General features: G+C 36.8%; 3 protein-coding genes across 3 annotated transcripts; 1 reads left to right on the top strand and 2 right to left on the bottom strand.

Annotated features, from left to right (window-relative positions):
* Positions 1 to 726: 726 nt before the first annotated feature.
* Positions 727 to 11,868, bottom strand: LOC143449469 (uncharacterized). Its single transcript, XM_076949685.1, has 13 exons — positions 11,709 to 11,868; positions 10,009 to 10,151; positions 9,236 to 9,358; positions 8,407 to 8,543; positions 8,127 to 8,317; positions 6,881 to 7,027; positions 5,595 to 5,829; positions 4,661 to 4,863; positions 3,799 to 4,013; positions 3,575 to 3,668; positions 3,016 to 3,273; positions 1,493 to 1,670; positions 727 to 1,415 (listed from the first exon to the last, which is right to left on the bottom strand). Exons 1-13 carry the CDS (start codon positions 11,800 to 11,802, stop codon positions 1,397 to 1,399), a joined length of 2,037 nt encoding a protein of 678 aa, XP_076805800.1. The 5' UTR covers positions 11,803 to 11,868; the 3' UTR covers positions 727 to 1,396.
* A 2,814-nt stretch (positions 11,869 to 14,682) lies between these two features.
* On the bottom strand, positions 14,683 to 16,033 carry LOC143449999 (uncharacterized). The gene is made up of 2 exons (XM_076950376.1): positions 15,817 to 16,033; positions 14,683 to 15,620 (listed from the first exon to the last, which is right to left on the bottom strand). Exons 1-2 carry the CDS (start codon positions 15,992 to 15,994, stop codon positions 14,848 to 14,850), a joined length of 951 nt encoding a protein of 316 aa, XP_076806491.1. The 5' UTR covers positions 15,995 to 16,033; the 3' UTR covers positions 14,683 to 14,847.
* A 4,120-nt stretch (positions 16,034 to 20,153) lies between these two features.
* LOC143450401 (uncharacterized) lies at positions 20,154 to 24,395 on the top strand. Its single transcript, XM_076950926.1, has 12 exons — positions 20,154 to 20,453; positions 20,598 to 20,680; positions 20,915 to 21,010; positions 21,188 to 21,311; positions 21,549 to 21,659; positions 21,740 to 21,832; positions 21,942 to 22,136; positions 22,228 to 22,413; positions 22,609 to 22,720; positions 22,918 to 23,066; positions 23,168 to 23,331; positions 23,470 to 24,395. The coding sequence occupies exons 1-12, from the start codon at positions 20,399 to 20,401 to the stop codon at positions 23,641 to 23,643; spliced, it is 1,542 nt and encodes a 513-aa protein (XP_076807041.1). The 5' UTR covers positions 20,154 to 20,398; the 3' UTR covers positions 23,644 to 24,395.
* Positions 24,396 to 26,113: the final 1,718 nt, after the last annotated feature.

Here is a 26,113-nt window from a genome sequence, read left to right as displayed (position 1 = left end):
GAATAGCTATCGTTCGGTTTAACGAATTACGTTCCAGGAATTTGTATTTGTGGCGAAGGAGTGATATCGAACTAAAGATTTTGGGACTAAGTTTGTTGAAATCTTTGCCCGGTTTTGTTAAAACGAAGAACTACTTTTCGCCACAGGCGCGGCATGCAAGAGGGCTCAATACTGCAAAAAATTGAGTAGCCAGGTCTGTGTTTATTGTTTGTACAAAGTGTTATTGAGTTCAGAGTAAATGTTATCTAATCCAGGGTTTATCCGCTTTCTTACTTGTTGCCTATCATTTTCCTTGTGTAAAATTTACCAAGAAATTTACTCATTTTTCGTATTCGTATTCAGCTCATTGAGAACTTATTGAGTAGTTATCTGGTCGGCTGCAGCTTTGAACTGGAATTTTGGCTTATACGGATCAATTTTAAATAAACCAGACCTTTTCGCTTTGTCCAGTCTGGTCCCACTGTCCTTTTGCGAAAGTTCTTTAAGGCTGATGGTGATTTCGGACAAGGGAACATTTTCAGAGCTAAACTGATAGCCTATTTTTGGTACATGCTATAGGCCTACTGTGAAAATTCGATACTGAGGAAGCCTATACCCTACAGTTTTTAAAGCTTGTTAAGTCATTTAATGTGCTATGTGCAAAATTAACTCGGTACATATAATTAGTAGGCTATAGGAACTTCTGTGATGTTTGATTACGTTGAGCTGTCCATTGTAAAACCGACGAAAGAGAAATATGCTGTATTACATGTGGCAGTCTAAAAAATTTCAACAAAAGCAAGAAATGTAATACTTTTAAGCAATGTTAAAACAGTCACGATTAGCAACTGAATGAGCATGTTGAATGTTAAACATCAGTATTTAGTTATATACAACTCAATCATCTGAGTTGTCCATGGAACTGGAGCTCTTTATGGGACATAGATATTGTTACGATTCCATGTTTTCCGAAATATTTAAATATCATGAAACGCTTAATCTAAGAACGTTTGTCGTGACTTATTTGCTGTTTTTGTTCGTCATGTTGAAACGTTTATTCTTCAACATCAAGAAGTAGAAATCTATGTTAGTGCTGGACATCATACAATGCACTTTATACTACTAAAATAGTGATGGAATTAAAATTTACATGAGATGGGCAGTCACACACTGTCACGAAATGTTAGAGAGACAGAAACAAATTCCATGGACAACATTGCCTATCATAAATGACAGCACAAGATAAAAAACGTCAGCAAAGAAATGTGAAATAGCAATAAGCAAAAAGCTATATTATACACAAGGCATCATAAGTAATAGGGTAGGGTATATATATTGCTATAAGCACGGCATCGGGATAAAAGAATTAGCCCTCAAACCCATGGCTTTTTTCGCAAATTGCAAAGTCTTCACCACTTTATCGCTTCCCGTAGCCGCTGAAATGAAGAATAAAGCGTAACCAGTTACCGAGAAAAACATATGAAGTATGATATAAAACTGCTGATTTCGATACCTTCTGTACAGGCTGTATCTTGCCGGCTTACGTCTTTGCAGGTAGGAATTGGCACGCGGATGATGGTAGTAGCCTCTGTAGTACGACGGCCTGTTCCAACCGTAATTTCCATAATTGTATCCACCGTAGTAGTTTCCATATCGATTGTATTCCACGGTTGCGCGACAGCCCCAATGACCTGCCGTAAAATGACAACCGTTTGAAACAATCTGTTACTTCTGTTGACTTTGGCTATAGGTCGATTCAACCCAGGACGACCCAAACAACAATTGTTGGCTGAATCGTTTGTCGGTGGAACCGACCACCGTTAGATTTAAAATGTAGGCTAAAAAACTAAAATAACCGAATTAATTAACTGAGTAGATCCCACAGAAACTCGCCTGATGGCAGCAAAGATTATAAAAGGATAAAAATGCGTTTTACAACGAAGGTAGATCCACGGTTTTGTAAAATAAGAAAAGCATTTGAGATTTCATTATCTTTACACAATTCCAAACGAAGCCTTTAGCTTTTCGTAATTTCTTAAAGTCTACTCTAAATCATTAACTCATAAAGTGCTACTTGGTTAACTTTAAGAAGCTGTTTTTGTTGTGTGCAACAAAAGTTTTACATACAGAATACCGAGTATATAATATAAGGGAAGTAGCATATACTGTAACTTACTATACCTTTCTCATGCTTCTCAGACCCAGCGCTAAGACTATTTTCTTGTAAAAAGTCAATGAAAAACAAACAAACGTACTAAAACAAAGCACGTGTGAGAAAAATATCTGGTAGCATTGGTCGCAAAAGTCAATGAATGTCGTTGTATAATTCAAATTTCAACAATTTGTGTGTGGTGTGTACATTGACTTTTCATTCATTTTATATTTTTGCCATAAACTATACCAACGAGAATTTGTGCTGACACATAGCCCTAGATATATAGTCTCGGACGTAATAGCAACGAAGAACAGATCAAAACCATGGCCGGAAAACAACTAAAATATGCATTATGGCAAAACAAAAGAGAAGAAATATAGAAGCATCGCGTCAGCAGTCGCAGTCACTTATTGTGTAAACTGCATAGTGTTGTTGACAACGTGGTATTATCCTTTGTGTTTTCCAAAAACCACTTAGCCTTTTAGTTGGCAGTCTCTTACCGTTTCGACACTATATGCTGTTCTAACGATTTTGCAATTTTTTATTTTTACCTTACGTGAGTTATATGTTTTGAGCTTAACATTGCTTTTAACCTATGAAACACGATTTGCAAATCTTACTTGGTGACCTAGTTTTGGGTCGAGACCTAGAGGTCGAAAAGCACTGATGAACAGTGGCTTTGGAACTGATTGAGTACAGCATTCAAATTAAACTGGGAATAGTCGGATCTCGCAGAATTGTTGTACTTCAGATCCCACATCAGGTCAAATGGTTAATTTTAAACTTTGTGATTGTGTAAATCTGTTTTTGTGTGTACTTTTAGCATATATCATCTTGTTATTGGGCTTTTTGTAATTTTTAAAAACATTGAAAATGCATACCTGAATAACAACGTCTGGTGGACGGCATTTGTTGATGATAAGGCCAACGCATGCGACACAACCATCCACGACAGTATGAGGGCCAAGTCGGTGCTGCGCCACAGCCTGGACAAGCACTCCACTTTGGGTTGACTGGTAATGTTTTGCGAGTTGTAGTGGTTGTTGTGGTGGTGGTTGTCGTGGTTTCTTCGGTTCCGCTCAGATTTTCAACGCCGGGTTCGGGTTCTTCGTCGCCGTTGTAAATATCAAACCCAAATACTAAAACATGAAAACGTCTGCGTAAAAAATACTTACAAGCTTTATTTACACAAGGATTGCTTTCTGATATAAAATCCGGCCTTTAGCCTGTAGGAAGTAATAAGTTACATTACATAAACGAAAACCGACACCAATATATAACGTTTATGTTTTACATGTCATATACCAATAAACCTATACGTATTACAAATTTGCAATATAGACCAATATTCGCAATGTATTAAACACTTGAATGTGAATATCTATTTTGTGTAAAACTACTGAAGGTTTTTAACTATTTATCTACCAGACTTATACTTACCGAAGCATTCGCCTTCAGACTCCACATAATCCTCAGCACATTCATCACATTTTTTCCCGGCATATCCTTTCTTACAATCGCATTGTCCATCGCTCTAAAACATATAAGACGCGAGAAATCTCTTTAACGTTCTGTGCCAAACATGATTTCCTACAATAGGAGCTGCAAATTCCCGCATATACAAAAATATCAAGACAAAACTGCAAAAGCAGGCAAGTTGGTACCGGATCACATGTTGTATTTGCTTCTGTTCCTTTATCGCTGCAATCACACAACAAGCAGCCAATTTCTGCAGTAAGCTGATAAGAACCAGGAACACATCGGTCGCAAGATTTTCCTTCAACGTTGCTGAGGCATGTACACGAACCAGTACCATCACATCTACACGAGTCACCGTCACAGCTGTCTGGGTCAGTGCCGTTACTGTTGCAATCGCAGCCTGCGAAATAACAATTGTGTGAAGCGCAGGATGTTGTACAAGGCCGCAAATGGGAATCGGCTTGTGGTTAAGTGTGGCTTGCATTGGGTGATTTAAGTCTTTTCTCCTGCCGTATACTGTAGTAATGTTTCTTCATAAAAATATCGAATGGCGCTGATAAAATTAAAAGGCGTTACACAGGAGAAATAGAGATTTAGGTTTAGCCTCTACAGCGTCAGTTTTCAGCAAAATCCGAATTATACGGTTGAAATTTAAACACCGTAAACGCCAACGTTTCTCCAGTCATTTTAAGACTTCTGGGTTCTCAAGTGATAAATCGTGCAAGAGCTGAAGTGGAAAAGATCTTAAACTTCAGACTGAGTCTTGGCATTTTAACGAGGTGCGGTAAAATGTATAGGAAAAGAGCAAGACCACAAAAGTAAGACAAGACCGGTCAAAGCTCGTTGCGTTTCAGTCAGACGTTCTTCTTTGGTTAGAAATTTTCGCCTTTCAAGATTGTTCAAGAAAAGAAATTACTGAAACAGCAAAGACAAGAGCTTTGGACAATAATCCAAAATATAAAGAAGATTTTCGTGCCAGTGGTAATTTAGCGGGATTCAAGTTTACGCATGATTTGTGACGTCTCCCATTTTTGCTAAGCCGCTTACTTTGACAAGACTGGGTAAGGGCGTCTCCGTAGAAGAATTCACTGCATTTCTCGCATCTGTCGCCGGCTGTGTTGTGCAAGCATTTCAGGCACACTCCGGTGACCGGATCGCATGCGTCGGGGTCTTCCTCGTCAATATTTCCGTTACAGTCGCAAGGCATGCAATCGCCGATCTCCTCATCCATGTGGTAACCCACGGGACAGCTGTGAAAATACTTACAGTAAATCATAAAGCAATCCCCCACCAAATCTACTATAAGCAATAACTTTGAAGGCACTGATGCATATGTACTGTTCTTGACATTGAACTTGCAGTCAGCGACATATATTACAGTAGAAAGCGTGAGAACTGAAAAAGCTACTATTATAAACATCTTGCTTTCGCTCATCAGTTTTTGCCCAAATGTAATTGCTTAACTTAACCGAACTGTTATTATTCATAACTTGTGTTTATGGTTGTAGTAATTTGTTCACAAACTCTGCCCAATATCAATAAGGTCAATAACATAGACTCTATAGTATATATATATAGACAGATAGTCTGAAAGGGCCGCATCGTCTAAAAACAGACTGAAAAATGTCTGAAGATGCGACATGCATGGTTATTTACAGCATCCGCTTTTTTAAGTCATTCAGTTGGTTCACAAAACCACTGAAATACATATTGGCTTAACGTCACTGTAACTCACAAGCACATTCACTCAATACAGTTTGCAGATTACGAATGAATTAAAACAATTAAGGTGTGAAGGGCTTGTTTCAATTTTTCAATTGTGTTTGGAATAGATTACACACTTGAAAAAAATATTAGAAAGTTTGTTAAGTAATTGAGAAGATTTCGTTACTGACTTTGAACTGAAGCATAATAGCTTTTTTGGACTTATAACAAAGTTAATTAAGATATAGACAAATGGGAAAGCTTGCCATGCACTTACATTTCGCAATGGTCACCTCTTCTATCTTTACAGTCTTGACAGACTCCAGTATCTTTATCACAAGTTGTAGAAAATCCGTTGCACTCGCAGGGTCGGCAGTCAGGGAAGCCGAAGTGTCCTTTTGAGCAGGCCCCGCAGTCTCTACCGGTGACTACAGCAGATAGGCACTCGCACTGTCCCGTTTCACTGTGACATGTTGTGGTACTAACGCTTCCAAAAGGATTGCAATTGCACACTAAACAACACGCATTTTAGTGGCCAGTTTTTTAAGTTTCTGAAAGTAATTGTTTCGGTACATCCTGGTTTTTAAAGGGCGTGTAAGTTATGAAAGACCATAAGGGGAGACATTTAGCAATCACAAATCATATTTTCAAATGAGCGTATGGATACAAAAAGATCGCTACGTGAAGTCTAGAACCATAAACTAAGGTTTTATACAATGAGGAGTCGTAAATTTACAGAATTTTTAAAAGAGCTCCAGCTCATAGTCTTAAAAACTTTGCTTATTTTCTTTAGAACATTTAGATCTGTCGAATTTTATTATCTGAAACAATCGGAGATTGAATTTGTGATATTTCCTGCAGATAAACCCTGGGGGGCAAGTAACTTTAACTGTGATGCCAGAATAGGAAAAGCGTTTTGTTTATCATTGTATTTAGGGAGAAATGTGTCAGAAAGTGGCGCTCAGTTGTCCTTTTGTGGTTAGGTTGAAATAGTGAAACCATCCGGACGCAGTTAAGGAGGTATCAAACACCTAAAACTACGATCTCTATGAATTTGTTGGACGTCCTACGTAGGGCTTTAAAAAACATGTTTAGACCAATCAGAATGCAGCATGGTTGGTGTTGTTTTCTAGCTTGGGAATTACCCTAACAGTTGGCGTGCTTCAATGTTTCAGGTCGCCTGCACAATTAGGCTAAAAATTAGCATGAAAGTAGCTAAAATTGGGTTTTTAGACCGAAAATTCTAGTGTTTATTTTGCGCCTCTGTAAAAAAAAGTTTGAATCATGGTTTTTGATGGCATTTTATGGAATGGTAGTCCAAAGCATACTAAATTAACATACAAAATTTCAGAGAGCCCCATGGAGAATTTTTGGAGTAATCAGTCTTTTAGTAAATTCACTGTATAATAAAACAAACAAAGATTTTATGGCACTTTTTGGTGGTTGACGCCGCCTTAAGTATGTTTTGCAAAATCATATTAAAGTTGGCCATATTAAAATGTCAACAGTAGCCTATATTAAGTTCTGCAAAACCTAAAGTAAATATTGAAACGTGGAACTTACACAGGCACCCTTTGTCCCTCCCAAAGCCATAACTTTCAGCAGCACAAGAATCGCACCTTCTGCCTACAACGTTAGGTTTGCAGTTACACTGTTGCGTGCAAGGATCACAGCTGGTTCCCAAACTTCCTTCGACATCACAATCACAAACTGAGACACAAAACAATTAGGTGCCACAAATGTGAAATAGCTTTCTGTATTATTTTTCCTCTGATTCAATTTGATGCGTTATCAAGTTATATTGTAAGCGACGTAAGATTGCAATCGGTGTGACACTGCGATGAAAATAAGTAGCGTCAATATTTCGGACCAACATTATCCGATTCAGTTACCACTTCTTATCAGACAAAAAGGCTTAATTGTTGCTTTACGTCACCCAGCCTCACACGGTACAATGCACATATTAGTTTGCGAAAAAAAGCAAACGTGATACTTAAATTAGGAATATTTTAATGTGCTGTTGAATAAAAGCGAAACTTTATTTCTTTAACAATGCAGAGAAACGCGGGTTTATTTGAATCAACAATCAGAACCGATTCAAACGAAACGCGTCAGCAGAAAGGTCGAAAGTTTGTTGACCTTTGGTTGACCGGTCAGAAATCTCCAGAAGGCTTACGTCAATATTTAAATTGTAGAACCTATGCTGGCCATGAACGGAAGTCAAAGATACACGATTCAACATAGCAACTATATACCACAATAACCCCGGCTTTTAAAGGCTTTTCCGGATCATATCCGGATAAATATTTCAAACTGAGAAATCCACAACGACTATAGCAAAACGTTCCTTGTTTATCTTGGCTAAATGTTTACGCTAAGTTTTTGCCGTTTTTGTGTCAAGTTCTCGCGCAGAAACACGCGAGGTTTCAGAAGCTTTCTAAGGAAATGAGGTGATCAGCGAATACGTCTCACGGTTTCCTTTGTATTTTGAAACTCTAACTTTAATTTACTGATTTTTATCTCATCTCCATAACAAACGCTCGTTTTTCACTGAACGAACTTCTCAAAATAGTTAAGATGACAAGTAAGTTGGCTATTAAAGGTGAACAAACGACCGTAAAAGGACAAAAAAAGGTCACCGAAGGCAAAATTGACGAAGAAACAAAATGTTTACTTCTGTAAACCGTATCATCTCTAACGGAAGAGCAAGTGTGCCTTTGAGACTAATTACGTGCAATTTAACCGCAAATTTTCACCAAAAATCAGGTAATCTTAATACAACACAACTTTCATATTTCAACTGGCAAACCTTTCTGAAGCTCAAGTTGCAAGTCGGTAACAATTGTGTCTAAATCTTCGAAGTTGACCAACTCAAATACTCGTTCGGTGTGATTGTGGGCAATCAAATTTAACTCGGATGAGTCGAATTCTCCAACGCCTACAGCGTACATAATAATCCCCATTTTTTTCTCTGCTCGTTCAACAATATCGGGAAGATCGCTGCAAAAGTAAAAAAAATACAAACAAGTTTCATCTACTGACGAGTCTATAAACAATGTATTTGCAACGCAGTGTTTTAAGTCACTGACCCGCTGTCTACAGCTTTGCCGTCCGTCATAAGAACAAGAGCTCGTTTTGCTTCTGGATATCGATTGTTCGGACCAACAAAATCAAAGTTGAGTGTTTTGTTCAATGCGTGAGCTGTATACGTTGTATAACCTTGGTACTGTTAAAAGTAAAACTTGATTATTTTCTTTCGTGGTAACTGGTAATTGTAATGGACAAGTAATTTTATGGCTTATGGTTTACAGATATACTTGATTTTTCTAGTCAACTCTTAACATACCGTCATAACAGTGTTTCGTTATTATCATTAACTTCTAAAAATAATTAGCGTGCTTACAGTGATGTAACCATGGATATTTGTTGTTAAACAAACCGAGAAAAATTTACCGTTAATTCGGTATTTTCTTTGTGCCGGTTCGGTAAAGGTCACGTTTAAAGATAAAAATGCAGATAAAATTCAATTTTGCCCTTGCGGTAACAGTTTTAACCGATTAAGTAAACGCAATTGCCGGAAGTTTGTCTGTATGTAAAAACCGTCTCGAACAGCATAGACAGGGTATGAGGAAGCCGCAAAGATACTGTGTCAGATTACGTTATGTGCGATTAGGATATACCCGTTTATCGTATTGTACATTTCTTCCAAACCGCGTAACAACCACATAGCCCGAGCCCCTGCGGCTATACGCGTAGGCTACCATACGACCTTTGAAAGTTCAGATATTGCTTTTAAATTATACCCTGCACAACATGAATGTCATGCGAACATCTGAAGAACAGGCATTTATTCAATTATGAAAATTCCTTTTCCGCTTACAGCGTGTGTACATGAAAAAATCGTTGTTTAGGATTTACCTTGATTCTGTCAACGGCATCATGAAATTCTTCAACTTCGGTGTATTCTCCCAGTTCGATTTCCGTTTTTATATATTTTTGCTCTTCCCAATCTTTATTTTTGTAGTAGTGAGAATACTGAATCTTTTATCAAATATAGATAAAGAAAATTTAAATGAAAAGTCATGATACAAAACCCATGGTTTCCCAAGAAAGACCTAAGAAATAATCCACCCTGAGGCAAAAAAATGATCTTGGTTATGGGTTAAAATGGATTAATTATGTAATACTTACTACTTAGTTAAGAAGACAAATTGAAATTTGTAAAACTAATTTTCCAAATAAAAGATTAACCATAACTGATGTCAACACAATACATAATAAAAGATAACATAAATATAGTCTTGTTGGTTTATGATTAAAGTGAAGCAGCAGACTATCATTGACACTTTATTGACGTAACCTAACTTGGCAAAGTTAACGTCATATCGAAAGAGATACGGGTTAATAAAGTGTACTACATCATGCTAAGATCGCTGTAGCCTATAATAGGCGGATCTGATGCAATGCACTGTAAGGAAGATGACAGTTTCATTATTTATACATTGTCAACATATATTAGATATATTAAAAGAAGTATAAATTTATACAGTGTGTTGCAACGTGCCAAGACTACTGTATATTTAAGCTCCCACCGTACAAAAGATGACAAACTCATTCAAGCATTTTTAAAGCGATTTAAAGTTCTCGAAAAAGCAGTGTTTTTAAAATAGCTACACTTTTATGACACTCACCACACCAACTTGCACATGGCCGTGTTCAATCACCAGACCGTCGACAACTTCTTTTACCCAGTTTTTAACCACGTTGAAATTATTTTTCTTCACCGAGTGAGAACCGTCCAAGACGAAAATCAAGTCAATTTCATTCAAGCACTCTGAAATTAGAAACGCAAACAAGTCAAACAAAAGCATACGATTCAAAAGGCAAGATCTTTGCGTACAGAAACGTTCACATGTTGAAATTCACTTGATACAGTATTGGGAAACCTATCGCGCGACAGTGGGAACTACTTTAGAATACATGTTTTGTCACGCTTATGAAGATCCAGCAGATACCGTCACAACGTCCGTTGCCTCTGTAAAGTTTGCGACAGAAGGTTTGTTTTGCGACTGGCTTGTTCTTCGGAGGCGCTGACACATGTTTTATTATTTCTTGACCGGTTTTATTTTAACTGTACATTTCGCACTTATCATGCCGTGCTAAAAAAGAGAAGATTGCTGGAGCATCAGTGATTTTCAAAAATCAAATTAACCTTTACAATAAATCTAAGGCCCCGGAAACCATCCAACGCTATTGACATTAAACACCTGCGGGTACAAGTTAACAGAATTACTAACTTTCTGTTAAATGCTCTTGAAGTGTACAATACAACTTGAAAGAATTTCCGGAAAATAAAACAGATATTTTACAGTTTGGCAAAAAAGTTGTGAAAATCACTGTGACAGCAAGACAGACCAATAAACAGTCACATAAAGAGGCGAAAAACCTAGACAGTCGGTGAGTCATTCCAAGTTAAGAGCCACTTTATTATAAGTTTAACGTCGATGGTTTTCGCGATAAACAAAGTTGTTAGGTTTGGGTTACATTAGACTAAGGCATTAAATTGCCCTATTGTCTCGGTTAGACTTGACGCCTGCGCCAAGTATGACGTATGAGAGAATTGGAATAAAGAGAGGATTCGGGGGAATTTTTGTGATCGATTATTGCAATCGTCCTGCAATTACATGTCCATTGGTTGCTTATTAAGTTTCCTATCTGAAATACATCTTACTCGTTAAATAATTCTCACACATAACAGGATGCAAGTCGATGTTTAATGTCGATAGTTGGTACATAAATGTTGGGAACGATTGGAGAAATATCTTCAGAATCTTGATACAAAAGCTTAGTGAGCAGTTGTGTTCAAGTACAGAAGTAACATAGAGACGGGAAACATGCACGCGACGTAATGAAATACTGTAAAATAGTTTAGTTTTCAATCTATAGATGTACGGTAAAAATTTATCGCGTGGTAAGAGTTTAATCTATCTTTCATTATTTCAATGTTTAATTAGCACTCTGACGCATTTATCGCTACTTCTGTTGTTTTTTTTCCTGAAGTACAAAGGGTATGTCTATAAAATACGCTTTAAAATGATAATTGCAAATGAAATACTCAGTGTCAATGTATAGGCTACAGCGTTTAGTAGATTGTCGAGACGGGAAAAGTTATCGGCCTGCTATGATACAAGCTTACGAATTTACAACGCTTTCCTGTCAATGAAAACGTATTAAATATAATGCATTTACACGACAGTCGCGAAACACAGTATTTTTCAGCAGATAATGACAACTAACTTGTCAGTGAAAAAATCGTAATAGTCATGTGTAAAAATTTTGTACACTCCCTACATATCTAATATGCTGTGAATACATTTGGTATTCTCCTCACCTGTACCGTGATCGGAATCCTCATCTTGGGTGAGTCCACCTTGCACCAACAAGCACAATATCGCTAGAACCCTTAACATGATTTCACTGCGCATTATTCAAAATAAGATATTAGATTTTGAACTTAGAACTGTTGATTAAACTTTTATTAACTGTATTGCAAAAACACCAGTAACTGTTACTTCTATTATATTTTTTGGTATTTATATCTGTTTATTTTTTTCCCAAACTCAAAGTAAAACAATCGGCAGAACGTCTCAGCCGTGATTGACCGAGTTATTAAAACTGTACAGTTATCAAACCGTGAAAACTCTCTTCAAACTTCCTGATATTCTGATGAGGCGACAGAAAAAATAAATTGCCGACATTACAAAAAAGATTATATGGTTCAACAGCGACACTTCATAAATTACCGTGGGGTTTGAATATAGTGGTTGTCGTTAGGCTGCGCTCTTCTATCTTTTGGAAGAAAGGGATACTCCGTTGTAAGTTTAAGATCACAGTCAGTTAAAAAAATTTGTAGCGTCAAGTCTAAGGCAATACTTCTTAACCGCAGATACAGCGGAACCTGGTCAACATTGCCGTTTTTTTTGTGTGTGTTTGCACCCTTGCAGTTTGCTGTTATGGTGAAAATATGCAACAGTCTAAAAGATTCCTCACTATTCAATTTGTTGGTGCTCATATGGGATGTCTTTTTAGATTGATGCGTTTGTTTTGTAGTTGCTTTGTCTGATTTGGGCTCTGTTCACCAAAATTAAAACCACTGAACGAGTCAAAAGCATTTGCCATCAATGCCTCGTGTAGGAGAATTGCGAAAAAACGATGCGTCCCAAAATAATCCTAAAAAATTAGCAAAAGTAATGATTTTTAATTGTTTGAAAACAACAAGGTGGCAACTTGTCTTCAACCTCCATATTTTGGTCCCCATGAAGGGCGTTTGAATCAGTTTTGGTCCAACAAGTGCCACATGCACCTTTTTGCCCAGCGCGTAAAATAATCCAATGTTTGTTACTATAATATAAGCTTTACTTATATACTTAACTGCATTTTAATGTATGTGAACATGTAAGTGCTAATAGCTACATGCGCTTTGAAGAGAACAACTTTTGGTAAACTTTTGTTCATATAAACAATAATCCCGGAGTGAATTTTGTTCCATTCCGTCTTTATCCTATTGTAATTCTAATACATTGGAATAATTTAAACTATACGTAAATTCAGTTCAATCATGTTAACAATTCTCTAAAATATCGAAACTACACAACGACAAATTTTAACTTCAAGGTGTTATGCTTTGTGTTACGTGTTTTCTGCTCGGTTTGACGTGCCTTTGTGTTTTCTGCCTTCGGCCAGAGGCATTGATAATTGTGATTGCGCCTTGCCCGTTGTCGAACCTGTCATTCTACCGATGCCTGTACTGCTGTGCAGACGTGCCCTGTTTTTACCATTTTTATGAAATACAATCCTATAGTTTAACTGCAGGTCTCTTCGAACCAGCACAAGAAAAAGGCCGGTAACACTTTGTACATGGTTGAAGTATGATATGGTGGAGATATGTCTAAGTTTTTCCTTCCATTTACTGTACTAAAAACATGTTTTTCCCAGTTATAGAGTCACTGGATTGCTATGTCATGCTTAGTCCAGGAGTTGCTTATTTTCTAAAACTATACGAATTGTAACTTTTGTAAGCGAGTATAAGCACTGCATTTAAGCACCGTTACTATTATGGCATTGCATAGACCGTTGGGGTATCACATTTATTTTAAACAGGTTGTGTTTCAGCTTTTTGGCTTGCAATCACTTCGTGTAACGATATAATACTCGTTTTAAGCAGAAAACATTCAAAATTGCATGTACATCAAAAGCGCTCACCTTCGGAGGATAGGTTATAGGGTGGTGTATAGGGAGTATTTAATTTCTTCCGCTTCGATATCTTTTCTAACTCTTGTACAAGAGTATATCTAGCAAGTGTTTTTGTACCAAAACATAAAAAACGACCCCGACGTACTGCGCCGTTGCAATCCGCAGAGCCTCATTGTCAGGGTTGCCATCGGTCTGGACTCAAAAATAAGGACGACTAGGAAACGAAAGAAGAACACTACCTTAAACAGTACAAAACAGGAGAAGGCAATCAATGTTCCTAAAAACAACGAGACACTATTTTCATTTTCCTAATTTTGTTATCTCTGTGGTGCAAAATGGTATACTAAAGGGGTCGAAATGCCCAAAGTAGGAACCTCTGCCCAAAAAATAAGTGAAAAATAAGCACATTTCTTAGATATAAGCACGGAATGGTAACCCTGCTCATTGTGTTTGAAGCTACCCTCGAGCTCAAGTGGAACTTTCCCCCGTACAAGGATACAGTATCGTTCCCCAAAACGTACTGGTTTCTATTGTATGTGTGATTCCTTTTTGTACACAGAAAACGTGTCTGTTTATTCAAATACACTAGATTGAATATCATTTTCTGCATACACAAAGGAATGCAAAAACACTTTTGTAATGTTTATTCTTACATTCTTTTTAGCAACGACCAACCAAAAAGTCAGAGATATTTACAAGCAAAATATATGTACAGCAAGATACTGTTAGAGCTTATGCCTTATACATTCGAGGACGTTAATGGTGCACAAACTCTGCATAGGAATGATAACGCTGTAATTAACCTGATTACGATTTGTATTATCATTATGACGCCATTTACTGTTCTTTTTTTCAATGGAGGGCGTAATTGAAGGTCACCACATACACATATGTGTAAGAGCACTGACTAGATTATATGCTGTTTTTTATTCATTCTACTTTTCGGCGCCGCCAAAGGTTGTTTTTTGTTGCTTGGGGATTCTACCCTGACAAAGACACAGACGGTAACGTTATTGTTTTTATTCAAGTGCTAGTTGTGTTTTGAGTATTTCATTTTCTGAGGCAAAACCACACAGTGCTGTCTGGGTAAGACGCACCATCTTAGTTGGGTGTTACTAATGGAGTCGGAATATAGAATTGGCCAAAAGTAAAAGATAAGATTAAATGTTATTGCGATTGGCAAACAACACTTTACACAACGCACCAATCGGCAGCAACAGGACGCTTCACATGAAACAAAGAAAACATGTTGCGAAAATCAAGCGTCAACAATTTGACTAAAGCTGTGAGACAGAGCTTGCAGCGTAGTTCATTTCATTTTCCTGCATTTGCAAACACGGCATTACCTTTTCTTTCCAATTTGCTGCTGAGCATATTAAAGCAACGTAATTGATCATAAGGTTACCACTATAAACCATATGGTTAATGTAAACAGTTTTGTTGTAGTAAGTTGTTGAAAAAACTAGGTTTGCAATATCAGAAACGATACAAACAGAGGCAGTTATGGCGGCACGTTTAATAACCGGAAGCATTGCATCGGAATTATATCCCTGATGTAACATTCTGTGTTTATGCATATGCAAAGGCATTAGAATAGACACCAACAGCAAAATCTGGAAGCACATTGTCATGGTAAGCAAAGCATACCACTTCCCGTCACTCGATTCGTTGTTGGGCGATGGTGTGCAGCCAGTTGCTTCGGTCTGATACAAGTCAGAAGATAAAAAGACAGTGAAGTTAGTGGCGACCATGATAAACAAAAATATTATCGATAGGAAATTTATTGCCCTTGCCACTTTGCTGATGGTTTTCCGGAGAAGGTTGTCAGAATAAAACACGCTGTACACGCGTAGCCATAGAGCGCAGTAGACACTAATCAAGGTTATGCCGAAAAAAACTATCCTAATTACGTGATAAACTGGACAAAAAATTTCACTTGGTGGCACAATAAGCGGTAGCTGTATGGCGATGTAGGTCAGCACAGCCAAGCCGGCAACCAACGTGAATGTATTGATGATGGAAAGAGAGCACATTGGATCACTGTAAGGCCCTGCACAATGCACCAACAAATCATTTAAGGATTTCATAAGTAAAATGTTGTGCAAATACGCAAAATGATTTTTTTATACTACATCATGTTAAGAGCAAACTTGACAAACATACACAAGCCTTTATGACAAAAATCGCTGTCCAGCAGCAGGAATATTTGTCCGGTGGAAAGAAATTTAGTCTATTAATAAACTTACTTTTCCAACAGATAAGCATTCGTTGCTTCGTCACATAAAAGGTATGGGCCGTCAAGACATACATAACAAAAGTAGCAGCCGTAAAACTGAACACCATTGATGCAATCCATTGTGAGTCGTGATATTGAGGAGCTGAGTTTATGGGTGTACTTTGCTCATATGCCTCGGTGGTTGTCATTTTTAAAATTACAGATAAAAACAATCCTATAAAACCTTATTACGACTAAAAATAAATGAGCAAAATCATGAACACAACCATTGAAATTAAAGTTAAGTAGACAGAGATGTGAGGTAGTCATAGGTACCTCGAGTATGCACATATATGGTTGGCCAATTACTAAGTAGCATAATCACTGTAAACTGGAACTTCTACCTTACCCCTATGCCCAGAAGCGAATATAGGCCTGAATGTCAACGGCTTGCTCTCCTTAACAGTTTTGTCAAATTAACGCAACCTTTTAATCATTTTGACTAAACTTTGCTGCAGTAAGAATCGCAAAACCTATTTTAGAAATGCTGTACAAATAGGTCTGTATCGTTAAGATCTGCTTAGCGCGTTTTACGTTGTGTCCCTATATAATATACAGTGGTTCACCGGAAATGTTATATACATGGCCTCTATGTACTGTTTATAGCCAATTGGCTCATAGTTGGTGTAACCTTGATGAATCATAGCTTCTGTATACAACAAAGAACCTATAACGAAAGCGTAGAACAGCGTTTGTGTGGTTAGCATAGGAAATTACATTTTTGCGTTTATTTGATGTTTGCGTTGATTTTACTGAACGATCAATAGGCCGTTTTACTAGAGATTTATTTTTACAGAAATGTTTGCCTTACGTTCAAACAATGAGCTTGGTTTACCATTGAAAACAAAGCAACTTAAATTTTGGTTTAATTGCCTGTCGCACCGATTTCAATATGCTTCGTCGTATGTCGGTATTTACTCGGCGACAAAAATAAAACCATATAAAACAATGATTTTGTGATTTTTTACTCGTTGCACAATGGGCATAGCTTATAAGGGCAAATCAAACAGTTTCAACCTGAATTTTATGTATACTTGTATCTTCAGCCCGTTTCAGTAAAACCCGTCAAAAATGTTATTTGACGTTTTCTGTTGGTGCTTTTATGGGAAATACTGTCGGTAATATCTAGCAAAACAAATTGCACTCTCAATATTTTGAAATTAAAAATCTGTTAAAAAATGGAAATTATGTTTTTCGTTGTTATTTTCTAGCTTTTTTAAACATTTTATTATTACTATGAACTATATCTTAAAATACAAACATTTTAAGTTGGGTTGCTATGGTAATTTTTTTGTTTTGTTTCTTAAAAGGTTGCTATTTCTGTTGTTTTACCGTTGCAGCTGTTGTTGTGATACATCTTCGTAGAAATCCGAACCTAAATTTTGATGTCCCTCAATTTAAAAAAATATACTCTACCCCTTTTACTTTATTTTTATATCAGAAAGCTTACTAATGCTAAAATAGCTAGCTGTGTGTAGACATGGGTGTAGCGAAAATGCTTACTTTATAGCATGCTAAATAAATTCAACAAAAGTTACTTGTTGTCAAGACCTAGTTTTCATAACAAACGTTCAAATCAAATATTGATCGATATACACTGGTAAACATTATTAACTGAAGCCAGGTGTTAATTTGTTAGCTGGTTGAATTCTGAATCTTTTGCAACAAATTGTATAAATCGTATAGCCTACGTATCTGTATGCAGAGTTCTTATAGCGTATAACAATAATTGCACAAAGCACGAGGTTTTGGTAAGCTATTTTTATCTCTGAAATTCTGAAAAAACTTATTTTCGTTTTGTTAGTTATTTGCAAAAGTCAACAGCATGATTTGTCAGTCTGCAGAACTTGGATTTCTTATCCTGAATTCAGGATTTGAGCTGTATATGCTGAGGAGTATCTAAATTAGCTCAAACTCAAGATGAGCATCCTGGGTCCATTCTAAAAAATGAAAATGTTGAACCTTTTGTCAGCAATTTGGACGTAGAATTTCATCAATTTCAATTTAGAAACAAATTTATTACGTTTTCATTTTGTATTGTTTGCTTTACGGTTGGCAGTTTTTCAATATATAGGATTATAGGCTATATATATAAATGCATTGCGTTTTTGATGGGTTTGAAGCCGGGTTCCAAAGCCACATTTTAAGTGGCAGTTAACTTAGTCTTGGAAGTTTAAGCTTATGTAAAACTTTGGGCGGTTGATTATCTTATCTTACGTTTACTTATTTATTTATAGGTTATACGTTATAATATAATTTGTCCTTATACTTTATTATAGCCAAAGAATTATACACAGCATTGCATAAAGACTGTGGTGCTGCCAAATTTGGGAGTATGATACCTGCCCCACTGAAAAGAATTAAGTGTAAGTGTCACAGCCACGACCGATATAGCTACGTCAACAATGATATACACGATCATCAACATTTCCATTTTCTTGTTTACCATGTCGGTCATCATCTCAATATCGGTGGTTTCTATGGTTTATGGATTTTATCAGCCTTTATCTTCACTCGTGCATAAGGTTTGTTAGGAATGAACTACAACAGTTTTATTCTGCATTTAAACGTTATACTACTGAGCTATAGTAATTAACTGGCAACGGTTTCAATCATCAATCTGTATATGCTACAGTCCAGTTATACTTCATTTCTTCAAGAAAAGTTATATATAGCCTGTTCATAGAAACGTTAAGGTATGTGCTGTTTCAAATGGATTACCTCATTCTCCTTTATCAGTATGTGATAGTTCACCTGAGGGTCACAAGAAACAGGATTCTAATTGGGATTCTTAACATAGTGTTTCTTTTGATGTGTTTTCATTTTAATCATCTATGTTTGCACATCAAAAACTCTCAATCCATGCAATTTGAATGATTATTTTCATAGTTAGCACTTGTGCGTCAAATATCCTATACTGTTACCTCCATGAAGACCAACGGTCCTTTATGTTTCTCTGTGACCCTTTCGACATGATTGTTGATAGCCTCGTGCGGTGTTTCTAGCGCTTTTGTTTTACTTTTCTTTTAGTTTTTCTTCGGTGTGAATTGAAGTGCATTCTGGGCGTGGTGGCTGTGCTAATTTTCGATCGTTATTACTCATCTATGTATATATTTGTATATATTGCACGTTTTAAACTTAATGCTTTGATGAAACAAAGAACAAACAATAAAATGGAACATACTTTTTCTTAAAAACTTTTACAAGATCACATAAACTAAAAAAAAACAACTACTGTACTTGCATTGTTAACCTCGTGACCTATACCTGCATAATGATGTTGTGGTTTTGCTTATACTGTACCATTTTAATTTCCTACAGACTGCAGGATCCACAGTCTACGCTATTGTCTATGACGTATAATGTCATCCTCTTTCTTTGTTTTGCCCATCCACTAATATCGCCCACGGGTCATTCAGGTGTGAAGCTCAATGTTTTTTGGAAACGAAGCTACTCTTTCAATCCAATTTTTCGTGTCATATTGTAATTCAATTTAAATTCTGTTTATTTCCGTTCTAATGAGGCACTGAAGCTAATCCTGATCATATTGTTTATATAGTTATATAGTTTAGTAAATAAAGATATCTATTCTCTCCAATGGTTTTGCTGATTATAGCATTTTGGTATTGCAAAACCACATCTCTTCATATCAACGATATTATGATGGTGCAGTAGATATAGTGTGTAAACTTGACGTTGGCAGTAACGCTTGTTTGTAAAGACTTTTATTAATTATTTTTGCAGAAAGATTGGTACAGACTTTCAATGTATAGATGCCGGGTTCAAGTGAAAGCAAGGCAATAGTCATAACACCAACATGGTTTGTTGTTCTAATGATTTCAAACATTATTCTAGCAATGAAATGTAAATTATAGTGTGAAAGTTCTTGTCTTTGTTTTACGTTTTATCACGTCCCCTGTTTATGTTTGCAATAGTATAAATATTTCTTCACGAAAACGGAGCTAAAATTATTCTGTTTAAGGAAAATAGTTTGTGGCATTGAATTTAGAGTACCTGGTGAGATAGTTTTTCAAAAAAGTATTTTTGCTGCTACAGAGTTGACTACAAGTTAGTTATACTTTGTATACTTTATTTGCAATTGCAGATAAGAACAGCCTCGGTCAGAAGTATTTCATCACTAACATTATCGTGTAAATATTTACAGTTTCCTATTCACCTCAAATTTCAGAGACGCAATGTGGGAGCCACGTGTAAAAATCATATTAACCAGAAATCGTTGTGAACGCGTTGGTTGTAAACAATTTTGACAGGCTTGTTTGCCCCATTCTCGGATGCGTTGCATGAGATATATATGTTGCAATGCAATTACCCTGCATTTCTAAGGCAGGGCCGTAGCTAGTAGCCATGCAACAGATTCGTTATTAAGCAGATAAACATGACACGTCGGGGTTACGTATGACTTAACAAGTTTATCAAGTATCTGTAGCTATAAATACGGTAAACCACATGTCCTGCCATCTTCATTTACAAGTTGCTCATCGCTTGCAATGCGACGACAATTCAGAAATCTTTAGCTATAGAAATTCTGAAAAATGAACTTGGGTCCATTTCTTGTCGTTTTCAGCACATTTGTAGCGACTGGCAAAGGTAGGCTAATTCTTATTTTTCATGCGCTATTTACCGAAAACTTTAATCAATTCTAGCATGAACTTTAGTTGTAATCTAGATGCAGCATTGTATATAAATTACGACAATGATTTACCTTTTAAAACAGTTTACTCTTTTCCATAGCTATTAATTGCTTCGTTTGCAATAATGTTCGTTCCAACAGGGAATGCCGAAGAACAGGAAGACTTCAAAGTTGCACCTTCAATGTAAGTGTGATAATTTCTAGTTTGGAACATTTTTATCTTGCAGAAATTTACGTAACAGTATACGCTAACGCATTTAAAGCATTTCTTATATACTGTACTTCACTATAATACTAACATAGTCAATGTGCTTTCAGATTAACTATATGGTGTGTTCCTTGTGGTTACGGGTTTTGTTTAAGGAAATAAAATTATGTACAGTCTCTAAATTTTCCTTTCCCTTTTCTTAATTTTTAGGAAATCTGCCAAAACGAAGTTAGAAGAGATGAGCACGGAGTAAGAATTACAAAGCGATGCAAACAAAGACATGCGTGCGAAAGTAACTTCGAACAGGTAGCCTATATCTGACTGGGTTAAAAGTTACTCCATAAGTGCAGTGGATCAGCAAGACGTGTTCGCGTGCGTTTGAATTTAAAAAAAACGAATGAAATTGTATACCAGATGCTTTTTTGGTTAATTTAAGATCAAAGAATTTATTGTTTATTTAACTCATATGATATATTTCACTAGAATTCGAAAGCAGCCGCTACACCGACCCAATGCAACGCAAGAGCACTCAATTCAGTTTGCAGATGCTGCTGCGACTTCAATCGTTGTAATGCCGTTGCGCTCTTTTGTTCACGAATACGGGATAGTAAGTTGTAGGCACCTGGCACCATCAGGCAATTTTGCGGTGTTTTTTTTTTATATTGCGAAGTAGGCGTACAGCAACTTTTAATTATTTTACTGACGGGCAAGTTACATTACGCTTAGTTTGTTTGTTTTTGTTTACTGACATCCAAATAAAATTATCTTGGATGCACCCGGTGACGTTTTCCTTGATCCCTTCAATCATGCTCATGCATTCTCAGGTAGAGTTTTATGTTATTAGATACACCTCGTTGCTTGCCTATAGAGCCACCGCGCTTTGGAAGAAAAACTTGCCAGTTTGAAAAGTCGGAAACTGATGTTGGAACAATCTGCCGCTTTTCATGCAATGAAGGTAAAGCTAAGTTTCAATAACTTCCAATTTAGAAACTGTTTGCTTAGACGTATATATGTTTAATACTATACGTTTGACAGGCTACACAATAGATGGGGCTGAAAGAAGTGTGTGCATTAGCGAACCCGAAACTGAAACTACGAAGTTTGACAATCCTGTGCCAGTATGCAGACGTAAGTTATAATTGTTAGAAATGAAAAGATTTTTCAGAAGCCTATAAGCCCACCAGGTTTATTTGTTAGTTTTTTGTCGACATTTAAATCATTTTTGGATGTTTTTCAGCGGAAACGTGTGGAGAGCCACCTGCTGCTCCCGAAAACGGGTTTCGTGTGTGTTCTCCACCCAGTTTTAACCCTATTGGGTCAAGATGCGAATACGGCTGCAACGGTTTTCGTAGACACGTCGGTCCTTTGTACAGTACTTGTATTTTTACAAAGAACGGACCAGTTTGGGATGAAGAAGCCCCTGAATGCATTGGTCAGCGTCCATTTAAGTTTGTCACAAATTAGTAAACGATGAAGACAGCTTTTACTGTTGTATTTTGACCAAATATTTTTCTACTATTTAGTGAACAAATGTGCTGATCAAGGCGAATTGCAACACGGTCGATACTCATGCAGCGATGGAACATCTGTTACCTCAGTTTGCAATTTTGAATGCACTGATGAAGGTTACAATCTTTTTCCGCCTGATCTCTCCTCAAATATCTGCCTCAATGACACTTCTTGGAATTTTCCAGCACCTTGCTGTGCACGTGAGTTTCATAGACATATAATAATGTTGTTTTTTCATCAGGTTTAGAAGTTTGACCTAATAGATCGGTATACTATAATCATAATGTATTTCAGACATCGAATAAAGACTGATAAAGACTAACAAATTTGCAATCAATACGAAACCTAGACTGTATGTTTCTCAGCAAATGTTCTGAACACTTTGAAAATGTTAGGTTCTTGCCCGCCTTATGCTGTCATGGATGTTGTCATTGTCTTGGACTCTTCTTCTTCCATTGGAGATGACAATTGGGAGCTTCTGAAAACATTTGTTTCCGGAATTATAAGGTAAACAGAATGTACCGAACATCAGTACATCGCAAGACAATAAACAATATCGATCTAAGTAATTATATGTTATGCTATTAACTTTGCTTACGCAAATATAGATTTCATTTAGAGTAGGAATAGAAGAGGTTGATCTTGCGTTGTTTGACGATAGTTATTATTTACTTACAGGTTTTTCAATAAAATGTACTTTCTAGGAACTTTATGCTAGGCGTCGATGCTGCTCAAATCGGACTTTTCAGATACAACGCAATTGTAGACACAGATACCCAAATTTTGCTCAATGCATTTACAGATACCGAGGCTCTCATAGCCGCGTATGATCGTATTCCATATAACGGCGCGGGTTTGTTGTTAATGTTTTTTTATGCTTGGAATTTTAGAGGAAATAAAATACCCTCGCCTTCCTGCTTTGCTACATAACCTTTTTCGTGGCCACGTTTATAGGAACGCGTACAGGACAAGCGCTAGCTTATGCAAGAGATAATTATTTCTTGGCTGAAAATGGAAACCGTCCTGGAGTGAGAAATGTCCTGTTGGTGATCACTGACGGGCGCTCTCAAGACGATGTGGACGATATTGCGAAGGATTTGAGAGCCATGGGAATACTAGTGAGAATAATTCCGTCAATTATATTGCAGTAACGTAATTATGCTCATCGTTAATCTTTAATGAAGAGAAAATTTCAAGCAACATATTTGGTATAAATTTATGAACAACACACAGCTTTCATTCTATTTGTTTTACAGACTTTTGTATTTGGGATCATACCATCTACTGGACGTTTAGATCGGGATCAGCTTTTAGCAATTGCAGGGAAAGAAGACAGTCTCGTGATAGCAGAGTTTGGTTTCCAGGATCTAAATATGGAATTGACCCGAAAATTGAGCGCACAGATTTGCGGAAATCCTTGCGAAGACTAATTTCAAGAACTCAAACAAATAAATTTCAAAATTCCTAACTACACATGATGCTACTATACAGGCTATGTTATAATTAATAGGACACGATAAAAATTCTATAAGTTATATAAATAGCATTTTTTGCACATTTTGTGTGTATAAGCTAAACATGTCTAGAATTTAAACACATAGCCAGAAAATAAATCATAGCATAAAGTTAAAACGCACGCTAAGAGACAATAAAGAACTCCCCGATGCAGTTACGCGGAAGAACGTATCCTGAAAAACGTTTTCTGTTTAGCAAGTAAGCAAATAAATGCAAAATGTGATAAAAATGACATCCTGTGTATAAACATTGAAAGCATTAAATGAACATGTAGGCTATGTATGTTATTAGATTTTAAGCATCTGGTTAACATTAAAGTGTTTGATTTTAATTTTTTATTTTAATTCTAAAGCCAATTCAATTCAAATTCAAATTCAAATTCAAGCCAATTCTAAAGTCGTAAAAGCAGTCTATAGAGGTGGTAATGAATGCCTCATGTAATTAAGCTTTAACAACAATTGCTTACACATAAAATGTTTATTTTGTTTTATAGGTAATTAGTAAAACAAAAATTCAATGAAATATAATTTTTTCATTTCGCATAAATCTTTTGAAAGTAAGTTGCTTATAGGGAAGACTAAGATTGTGTAGATTTAGTAACCAACTGTGCATCTTTATTACGTTACCATATAGGCTAATATACTGTGATAGACTACATATAAGCACATATATAGGGGAAAGTGGTGTAAATTGGACCCCTGTGTAAATCGGACCAAGGCTGATTTCAGACTAATCGTGGTACGTGACGTCACAAACATCACGCGACATGGAAGACGTTAGCAAGAAAACGTGGCAGCAGTTGTGTTTGGTCTCGTTTCTTTTGTGGTCTAGTTACGAAAACGCAAGTAAACTATTAGGGGTGCTTGATCTTATTTTAGTTCATGCGTTATTTCGATATAATCGGAGGCTAGAGGCAGGTAGGAAAATAATTTAAACGTTTCGAGACAACTAAAACATTCGCAGATACTGTACCATGACAGTATTAGACTGTCAGTTTAAGATTTTAGTGAAGAGCCTGAAAGAAATTTCAGCTTAGGTTTGTGTAAAATGGACCCCAATAAAACGTGTAATTTGGACCCCCCCCCCTAAATTACACGTAGAGGCAGATAACATTACCTGTTTTCTTAGGATATTAAAACTTTCATTTTGTGATCCTTCTGATCTTGAACTTAGTACAAACATGACCACAAGAGCTGAGCGTAAGAGCAAAGGAGTGTATGGAAAGTGGGATGAAGAAGCGATGCGACATGCAATAGGGGCTGTAAGAGATGGCACAATGGGTATAAAAAAAGCAGCCAAACAGTTTCATGTCCCCAAAACGACTCTTCTAAGAAGACTGAAAAAGAAGAACAAGATTACTCTTGGCAGCCGCAAGATGTTAGGAAGATCTACTGACCTCCCGGAAGAGATTGAAAACCAATTGGCAAAGCATATTGAAGATATGGAAGCCAGGTTTTATGGCTTGACATTGATAGACCTTCAAAAGCTTGCATTCCAAATTGCAGAAGCTAATAACATTTCTACTAGATTCAACAAAGAAAAGAAAATTGCTGGCTATGATTGGGTGAAAGGATTTCTGAAAAGGCATCCAGAAATATCTCTTCGATCCCCGGGATGGATGAACAACGACATATTCTTGGAATGGATAAAACACTTCATCCAGCATGCAAAGCCTAGCCAAGAAGAGAGGGTCCTGCTGATCTTAGATGGACATAAAAGCCACACGCACAATATCGAAGCTTTAGAGTTGGCATCAAAAAGTGGTGTTATTATGCTTTCATTACCACCACACACCAGTCATCGGATGCAGCCATTAGATTTAACTTTTTTCAAACCACTGAAGACCTATTATTATCAACAAATTGAGCAGTGGCTGCGTGCAAATCCTGGACGAGCAGTCTCTGCGTTTCAAATTTGTCGTTTGTTTGGTCTTGCATACGGAAAAGCTGCAAATGTTAGCTGTGCGGTGAATGGATTTCGAAAGGCCGGAATTTATCCAGTTAATATGCTGGTCTTTAATGACGGTGATTTTGCTGCTGCTGATGTCACAGATCAACCCGATCCAGCTGAGAATTCAGATGATCTAATCGCCACCACAAGCTCAGCTCTAGTGGAAAATGCAAGCTCAACTGCAGTTAACAACCACTCCTGCTTGCATCAACAAAACAGCTGAAACCAGCAATCTAATTTCTGACATGCAAGCCAGCCCTGTAGGCCTACTCTCATCCATTTCTTATTCTGAGAAAAAAAAAGTGTTGTAACTGTCACAGATATCAGCCCTCTACCAAAGCGAATCCGATCTATGAATCCTGGTACTAAACGGCGAAAATCTTCACGCGCCACAATTTTAACAAGTTCTCCTCATAAAAACACTCTGAATAAAAG

This window comes from Clavelina lepadiformis, chromosome 3 (assembly GCF_947623445.1).
Source record: "Clavelina lepadiformis chromosome 3, kaClaLepa1.1, whole genome shotgun sequence".
Classification (NCBI taxonomy): Eukaryota; Metazoa; Chordata; class Ascidiacea; order Aplousobranchia; family Clavelinidae; genus Clavelina; species Clavelina lepadiformis.
This window is presented reverse-complemented; position numbering and strand designations above follow the sequence as displayed.

Bases quoted from the DNA above. Each gene is read 5' to 3' on its own strand.
- LOC143449469 (XM_076949685.1), bottom strand. From the start codon at position 11,802: ATGCGCAGTGAAATCATGTTAAGGGTTCTAGCGATATTGTGCTTGTTG. The intron at 8,544-9,235 runs GTAAATCCTAAA...TACTTTTAACAG, and splicing joins ATGCCGTTGACAGAATCAAG to TACCAAGGTTATACAACGTA. The intron at 5,830-6,880 runs GTAAGTTCCACG...CGTGTTGTTTAG, and splicing joins GAGGGACAAAGGGTGCCTGT to TGTGCAATTGCAATCCTTTT.
- LOC143450401 (XM_076950926.1), top strand. From the start codon at position 20,399: ATGAACTTGGGTCCATTTCTTGTCGTTTTCAGCACATTTGTAGCGACT. The intron at 20,681-20,914 runs GTAAGTGTGATA...CTTAATTTTTAG, and splicing joins TTCAAAGTTGCACCTTCAAT to GAAATCTGCCAAAACGAAGT. The intron at 23,067-23,167 runs GTTTGTTGTTAA...CCACGTTTATAG, and splicing joins TATTCCATATAACGGCGCGG to GAACGCGTACAGGACAAGCG.
- LOC143449999 (XM_076950376.1), bottom strand. From the start codon at position 15,994: ATGACAACCACCGAGGCATATGAGCAAAGTACACCCATAAACTCAGCT. The intron at 15,621-15,816 runs GTAAGTTTATTA...TGCATTGTGCAG, and splicing joins AATGCTTATCTGTTGGAAAA to GGCCTTACAGTGATCCAATG.